General features: G+C 43.6%; 1 protein-coding gene across 1 annotated transcript; it reads left to right on the plus strand.

The window, feature by feature from the left end:
- The first annotated feature begins 6928 nt into the window (after positions 1–6928).
- LOC123134878 (uncharacterized) lies at positions 6929–7915 on the plus strand. Its single transcript, XM_044554032.1, has one exon. It carries the CDS (start codon positions 7016–7018, stop codon positions 7544–7546), a length of 531 nt encoding a protein of 176 aa, XP_044409967.1. The 5' UTR covers positions 6929–7015; the 3' UTR covers positions 7547–7915.
- Positions 7916–8708: the final 793 nt, after the last annotated feature.

The following is an 8708-nucleotide window of genomic DNA, read 5'->3' on the forward strand; positions in this document are numbered from 1 at the left end:
TTAAATGAGACTTCCATTCTCCCCCTCGAAATGTGGTCTAAAACCACAATTTTGATGAGGTCTCATTAATCACACTTCTCTTACATCTTCAATGGTAACATAGCATTTAATCTTTACAAAAGATTCATTTAGTGAAATCATAACTCGTCTCACCATAAGGTGGGACTAACATTACATAATTTGAGTTGACTTGATAACATATAAGATCATGTCATCTATTCGAGAGACGAAATTAAGGTTGTCAAATAACTAGGAGCATGAACAAAACACCATCAATAAGATGAAGAATTAAGTCATCTTCAAAAGCTAGTGGAATGAATCCAATAGTTTTGACTTTAATCTCCTTTGCATTAGTGATGTGCATGATGGCACATGCGTCCTCACCCAATGTCTGCCTTATCATCATGATTAACATCCTTTAACCTTAGTGGCAGAAAAACGTTGGGACATTCCTTACATGAGACAATGATCTCCACTCTCCATGTGGGAAAGTTATTTACATAAGGTTCTTCTATGCCAAACAAAAGTTTGACATCATTATTATTGCTGGAAAAGAGGAGACAACTTTATAATCATCATAACAGAAAATCAAGCATGAACTAACCATGCAATGCCATGAACAAAAACATGCTTAATGTTTATTCTAATCCCTATCACCATTGGGCAGATAACGAAAAAGAACCTTACTCATTCGTAAATGACACATGAAAACATAATCAATGTTGGTCAGAATATCATCATATGCCATTAGAACCATTGCTCATTAAATCTCTAATCAAAACTTCTCGTTGGTTCCATTTTGACCAGAGAGATGTAAAATCTCATAATGACCAGCAATAACTACGACTGAATTAAAATTATCATCAGAATTCTCAATGACATACAATGAAAATGATATTGGAATTAACATATAAATATAACAGTGACTCCCACCGAGTAATCATTAAAGAGGACATTCAGAGTGAAAATGCCATAAATATAAATCATCATAACAATTTCCAAAATTATAAAATTTGGATATCAAAATTATCAAGATTCTCCAAATAATAATATTGGGAAAATTAATAATTTTCAAATAAATGACCATGTGAAAAAAAACTTAAACAAATTTCTTCGTTAAGAGAATTGATCATAATCCATTAACATCATTTTTGGACTGTTAAGAATATTTGACAGGTGCACATCATAATAAAAATGGCATAAAATGCCCCAACCAAAAACTTTAGTTTTTTCCCAATAGGCATATTGCCCCAACATTATTATGACACATAGTGTGGTGTGTAAAACTGAACCACACGTCCATCATCATTTTCCTTGAGGTGGCCTGTGCCCATTAGAAATGACCACATCTTTAAGAAATATCATAAGTATGGCCTCAACATTAAATTCACACTCATTCAAATTTAATATATATATGTATTTAGAAAATTCAATGAGCGATTCATAATTGTGCATTTGTGCTCAATATCAATATCCTTTTATAACATTAATTTCACCATTGAAAAGATACTAGAAATGCTATCATCATTAAAAGGTACCATTAAAAAAATCAACATTAATGTCACATTAAAACTTCCAAATAAATTTCCTGTTTGTTCTATTTTATTCAGAAAATTTAAAACATAATTTCAACATAATTTTAGGTAATTCCAAAACTTTTTTAGTGCATACACATTATTAGGAACTTAACATATACACTAAAACTGCATAATATGGCTTTTTCTAAAAATATAATTCGACCCATAACAACCCACGGCTTTCTATTAATAAAATTTCATCATCATTAAAAGATTGCCATAAAAGGGACATAAACATTATTTACACAAATAAACACTAATTACATAGAATGACTTAAGCATAATTTACAACATAATTTTCTGGCTATTGTCAATTTACAACAGTGCAAAATATTTTGAAAACAACCATAATATCAGGAAAATCACTGAATAGACTGAAAATGTCTATAACGTAATTTTGTCCAATATAACCCACGACAGCCCATTAGAAAACTTAATGACCACTTTAATTCTCACATATAATTTCAGGATCTATTTCCAATATGAACAGTGCATAAAATATACACATTTTCATAATATAGCAGAAAATACGATGATTTTTTTTCATAACATGGCCCAAAGCGTAGCAGCCTGTTGACTTCCTGGGCCAGCAGATGAAAACTTTAATATGGAACATTGTTTTCTGCGGGCTAACTTAACCTGGGCAAGAGCCCACTGCCAGATTTGGCTCATTTATGCAACCAAGGCCCCTTTATGCTCCGCGTTGTTCTCAGCCGTCCGATTGGATCGACAAACTAGATCGAGCCTCGACGGAACAAAACGGCGGCCCGGTGCGAACCCTAGCCTCATTTCTCCCCATCTCCCCGATTTCTACGCTCACGCAGAGAGGGAGGCGACTTCGGCGGCGCTAGATGCTCGCCGGCCATGGCGGCGCGGTGGCAGCCCTCGCGCGGAAGAGCGTGCAGTGGACCAAGTTTGGCGCGCTCCTCTGTCGAAAGTTGCTGCCGGTGACGCGCATGAGGCGGTGGCGTATTCGGGGGTAATCTCGCCTGCGGCTCCCGATGCAGACTTTTGCGGCGACAACGACGTGCTAGGCGCGGAGGCCAAGCGACGGGCACGTCCTTGAGCGCAGCTGCGGCGGCCGCATCCTTCCTGCGCATCGTCCCGAGAGACGGCGGCGTCGCCGGCGTCGGGATCACCGCGCGGCGTCATTATGTGAGCCCAAATGCTCTCTGTTCTTTCAATTTCGTCATTTTGGGCTCCGATTTGGGGAAATTTCGGGTTCCAGGGAATGAATTTGGTTTTTTTTCAAACATTCAATTCCCCTCCTTCTAATTGGTTTACGAGGGCTAAGAGTACTAATTAAAACACTAACGTAATGCGGAAGCATGGCTCAATTAGTCTAATCTGGATAGGTTAAACATCATCATTGTAGAATTAGCACTAGCCCATAGCAATTAGTATCTGAACCGAAACAATTAACCTTAAATGTAGATTATCAACTTATACTTTTAAGCATCAACCATTAATCTTAAACATGCATAATTTGATCTTAACACGGGGTTTTAAACTGAGATCATTCGTGCTCATGATACCAATGTTATACATAATGCTTTAGGTTAACATAAATTGGATCTGGATCTCTTGATTAGAACACCAATACATGTGCGGTAGCGTGTGAACTTACAGGTGCTTGACGAAATCCCATACTCTTGATGCAGGCTCTAGTCGATGCAGCACACGGGAATAGTTGACGAAGCGGAACAGCGCCGAGTGAATGGCCCATGGCCGAAAGCGTGAACGTAGCCAGCAGTAGGTAGAAGACGCCCAGAAGGCTACCGACACTAGAGATGGCCGGCATCAACCAGCGACTGGTCGGTGTAGAGCAGCAGGAAGCCGCCGACAAATCGTTGCGGTGGCCGGCTGTGGTGATGGCCTTCTAATCCCTTTATGCACCCTTTTAGAATCGGTAGTTAGTAGTTTGTTGGGGGTTAACCCATGTATGCGTGTGTCATTGCCCAAGGGGCACCACCTCCTCCTTTTATACTTGGTGCTAAGGGACAGGGACCAAAACCAAAAGTTATCTTTCTGTGTGCCTTCGATCATAGCACAAAACGTGGAGAAGAGCTCTCCCTTTCTCTTGGTCTGTTATGACCTGAGATCAAATTCCAACAGATGCAGGTCCACGGCCGGGCACGATAGCTGTTCCGGTCGAATCCAAACGACGAGGTGTGGCCACAGACAAAAACAAAACACGTCCTGGCCCCCGTTGGCTCGTTCGTTTGATCTTGCAAATTAAGGCAACACCAATTGATTTATTTACGCGCCTGCGTGCATGTGGCTAGGGTGCCTGCAGCAGCACACACGGATGTACTTAAGCCCGAGTAATTAAGTTTGCGAGGATTAATTTAGCCATTAGCCGACGCAGGTACCGAGGGCAGCAGCTTGTCGATCGTCATCTTTCGATATACGGCCGTTCACTGCAAAACAAAAGGAAGAGCGAAGACAGAAGGGAAAGCGAACGAGAAACGGATGGGCAGGGAAAGAGACGCCCACCTCTCGTGCCAGCTTGACCATCACCCGCCTGGCGCCTCGCTCTGAACGTTCGGAGATGAGTTCATTTTTTCTGGGACCGTCCTTTCAGTGTGCCGGAACCGGTTTACTGACAGCAACATGTCATGTGATGGGTCGTGGCACAACCGGTGGGCGGCTGCATGCAGCGAGGAATCGGGTCGGCTTTGCCGAATTTCAGCCGAACTGGCACATGCATGCCCGGTGTGCTCCAAATAAGGAAAAAGTTTATTTTAAACCCTGAATTTGTAGAGGTCCGGTAAAATGAACCCCCAAATCAAAATCCTGGTCGATCGCACCCTGAACTGTGCAATTCCGGTCTAAATCGAACCCTGACAAAATTCAACCGGGATCCATTTGACCAGTGGGCCAGGGAGCGGCAGTATTGACCACAGAGCGCCCCCATCCTCCGTTAGGCTGGCCCATTTGACTTTTTTCGGTTACACTTATATTTCGGTGTTTGCCACATTTCAAAAATATTCAAGCATTACAAGAAAGAGTACGTGGCATTTCAAAATATATTTTAATATTATTTAGTATTTATATATATGTAACTAAAAAATGTACGTGCATTTGAAAAAATGTTCATGCATTTTAAAATAATGCTTGACATTTTGAAAAATGTATACAATGTACAAAAATGTCACGTAGTTTTAAACAATGTTTCATTCCATCACAAAAATGGTTAACACGTTTTTGCAAAAAGTTTTAGATACTTGTATTTGAAAAAAGAATGTTAATCATAAGTTAAATACCAAAGGCGGTGGATATATATGAAAGAATAGACATAAAAATATATATTTAAAAAAAATATTAATCATGTATTTGGAAAATGTTGAACGTGTATAAAAATGTTTCGGATATATACGAAAAATGAACAATGTGTGTGAAGAAAATAGACATGTGTATAATTTTTTCCGATGCATACAAAAATTGTATTCAGGGAACGTTGTTTACTGGTCATCTAATTTCGCCTTTAAATTTTTCTGTCCGCGTTTATACTATATAAAAAATTGTCCTGCTACCCTAACAAGAACCATCCTTGGATGGTGGTCTTCCCACGAGCCAAGTAGCAATACATCATTTGTTCAATACCCATCTGTACCATTATTATTTTCCCATATGATAACCAGTTCTTAAAATAAATATATGCATCAAACAATTTTCTAAAATATGTATTGAACATTTTCGTAATATATGTTGATTTTTTTTCGAATAAACACTGGAAAAAATATTACGGGATTTCATAACAATATGCAAATATGAAAAAAAAGTTCATCAATTTCAAACAAAATCACGAAATTAATAAAAAAAAGGGAAACTGAAAAATAAGAAGAAAAAGAAAAAGGAAAGAAAAGAAAGGAGAAAAGAAGAAAAAGGGAGGCAGTGAAACAACCTGAGCCGTGTCCCTGGTGGTTGCTGCATCGACCATACAGCGTACAGGTCTCGCGTTCGAGCCTTACCGTGCTCTTTTTGATTTTTAACGAAAAAAATAAAGAAATAAATAAAGCGGGCCAGTGTACTATTTTTGTTTTAACGAAAAAAAATAAAGTGGACCGGCCCAGCAGGGAGTAGGTGTGCGCCCTCTGCGAAGTACCTCAATCCTGGCCGTCCAAACGACCCAAAGGTTCGATTTAAACCGGAATTCCATAGTTCAGGGTGTAATCGACCGGGATTTTGATTTGAGGGTCCATTTCGCCGAACCTCTACGAATACAAGGTTTAGAATAGACTTTTCCCTCCAAATAATATCAGGCGTCTAAAAATAAACTTCTCCTGTATGGCACTTTTTCTGAAGAGAAACTTCAGAATCTGAGCGTTTCACACGGAAACAACCAAATATACAAACTTAGGCTGCGATTGGAATGTCGGATTTCTTTTCCGGCTGGAAATGTTTACACTTGTATCTTACCAGGCTCCAGCAAAATCCGGTTGTATTTCTTTTCCGGTTGTAAACATTGCTTTGCTGTCGGAACGACCACATCGCCAAGGAAGAACACCCAGCCGCCGGCTGACCTAGGAAGGATGGGGAGGGGAAGCAGAGGAGAAGGAGTAGCAGCGGAGGCGGGAGGACACCTTGGTGGAGCGGAGGAGGTCGCTTAGAGGAGGAAGAGCGATTCGTTGTCTTGTTCAGGTCTACCGGTCAAGGTCGCCGTCGCGGCCAGGAGCAAGTCGTCGTCGCCGTCGCGGCCAGGAGCAAGTCGTCGTCGCCGTCGCACCTAACCCCCGTCGTGGCCAACGTCTTCGCCGCCTCACCACGTCGCTTCACCCTGGCGGCGCAACCTCGATCTAGGTCTCGAGCGAGAGGGAGGTGGGGAAAAACGACGGGCGGTGGTCTGTCTCGGATACCGGCCTATTACGAGTGTAAACGAGAAAACCGGTGTAAAAGTTACAGCCCAAAAACAACATACCAAGCACCAATGTGAGGCCCATCCGTTTTTATTTCACAGGGATATATTTTACGCGTGTATTGGGCCACAAAACGACGAACCAAGCGGGACCTTACTGTATTTTACAGACTATTAGTGGTAGCAAGATCCCTCAAAAAAAAATTAGTGGTAGCAAGATACTGGTTTGTAATGCAAGAAATTGACCAGAATTTTGACGCTTAAATCAAAACTGGCATGGGCCCTTCTTTGCTGCATCGCAGATCGATCCCGGTGTGCTCAGACGCCCACCGCATCACGCTGTAACCCCAGTTTAATTAACAAGCGTTTTCCTTTCCTTAATTAACTCGGCCGGACTTCAGGTTCTTAACGCCCAGAATTTACCAAACTGCCCCTCCCCGGCCTATAAATTGCGGCCAACGGGCTCCCATCTCAGGTTACCCAAACCGGCAGCGAACCACCGTCCACCGGAGCTCAACTGAGACACCAAAGCCCCTCCTCTCCTCTGATTCTGAACTGCTCCACCTCCCCAATCTTCATCATGTCGACGGCGGCTGCATCCCGGCCCAGCGGCCCCATCCTTTTGAGTCCCTTTCCCAACTACCAATCCGCCTCGCTCTCCCGTGTCAAGCTCTCCGTCGCCGGCTCGCCGGTCAAGTCCTTCAGCGTCTCGTCTCCCCCCTCCTCCCCCACCGCCGCCGCCAAGATCCGTCGGTCCTGCCTGTGCTCGCCGACGAACCACCCCGGCTCGTTCCGGTGCAGCCTTCACAAGGAGCGCAAGCAGGAGGCCCCCGCGGTCAACCACCCTGTCTCTCCGCCTTCGAATTCGAAGCGCACGGCGAGCCCGTTCGCGCAGCTCGTCCCTAGCGGCAGTGGCAGTGGCTGCTCTAAACGCTCGTACAACGGGCTGGCGCAGCGCGTCCCCATGGGGAGCGGGCACTGGGCACGCAAGGCGCTCGTGCCGTCCCAGGCGGTGCAGCAGCTGCAGCACCGGAAGCGAGTGGTGGAGCGGTTCCACGCCGGGCCCAGCCGGCTCTCCGCCGCCTCCATGGCCGGCCGCAGCAACCAGTAAATAAACAACATCGTCGACATGCCATAGCAGCAAGATGCGTACATACTGCACAAAGTGTATATAGGAAAGAAGTTCCCCGAATAATTCCGATCACTGTATAGAAGGAAGATCGGTGGGGATCAGGCCGCCGGGAAAGTTGGAGTTTTAAGACCCAATTCAACTCCGGGCTGGTCAATTAGCTAGCCAGTAGATACTGTACATAGAGTGAGCCTCTTCTTCCTCTCCGCTCCGCTGCACATAGAGTGAGTTCGTCGTCTCTGCTCCACTTGTACATAGAGTGAGCTCTCGTCCTCTCTGCCCGCTCTGTATAGCCCTTGATTTTGGTTCTGGATATACATCAATACAGGAGTCACAAATTGCAGACAAATACATGCATCTGGTCTGTTCCGTGACGGGAGGATTATCCATCCGTGGATCATGCTTCTGTTTCTGTTTCTGTTTCTGGAGTGTGGATGTGTCTCGCCCATGTTTCGGTTTCAGATAAGCTCCGCAAGAAATGAGTGGCGTCTCGCCGTCACTTGATCCAGTCACGCGGGCGGCACCCATGTCCCCAGCCGGCCGGATCAGGCCCGCAACTTGAAGCACGGCAGAAATCCTCCGATTCCGACGAGACTTCTGTGGAACTTCATGACGCGCGAAACTGATGAACCGAGGATTTTTCTTGTTTTTTCCCTGCTTGTGAAGTACAGTACTAAAATAAGTATTTTGAAGAAATTTCACGAGATCCCTCGATTCTGAAGAAATTTCTGCCGAAGTTTCATGGCGCGCTCAGCTGATGAACTTAGGATTTTTCTTCATCCCGCTCGTAATATTTTAATTACTCCCTCTGTTTCATAATATAAAAATATTTTTCACACTACACTAGTGTAAAAAATGTTCAGACGGCGTAGCGGGTGGGATTCCACTTCCAAGAAGATGGGGTTGGAAACTAGGTGGTACTTTTTTTTTCAGAAACCTCGTGCGAGAGGGCAGGTGGTTCCTGCATTTCATTACATTAAAAAGAGGAGAGTTGGTCCACTTTATAAGAATATTTGGACCCAAAAACCTAACATTCTTGATTAATTGGGAAAAACGAATGAAAATCCAAAAAAAAAAAGAAAATCCTCTTGCTGGAAGCAAGGTCGGCTAGCATGATACGGTGTAGCGTATCATTGTACTCAAA

The sequence above is a fragment of the Triticum aestivum genome, chromosome 6B (assembly GCF_018294505.1).
Source record: "Triticum aestivum cultivar Chinese Spring chromosome 6B, IWGSC CS RefSeq v2.1, whole genome shotgun sequence".
NCBI classification, from domain to species: Eukaryota; Viridiplantae; Streptophyta; class Magnoliopsida; order Poales; family Poaceae; genus Triticum; species Triticum aestivum.

What these genes read in the sequence shown, in the direction of transcription:
- LOC123134878 (XM_044554032.1), top strand. Translation starts at nt 7,016, where the DNA reads ATGTCGACGGCGGCTGCATCCCGGCCCAGCGGCCCCATCCTTTTGAGT.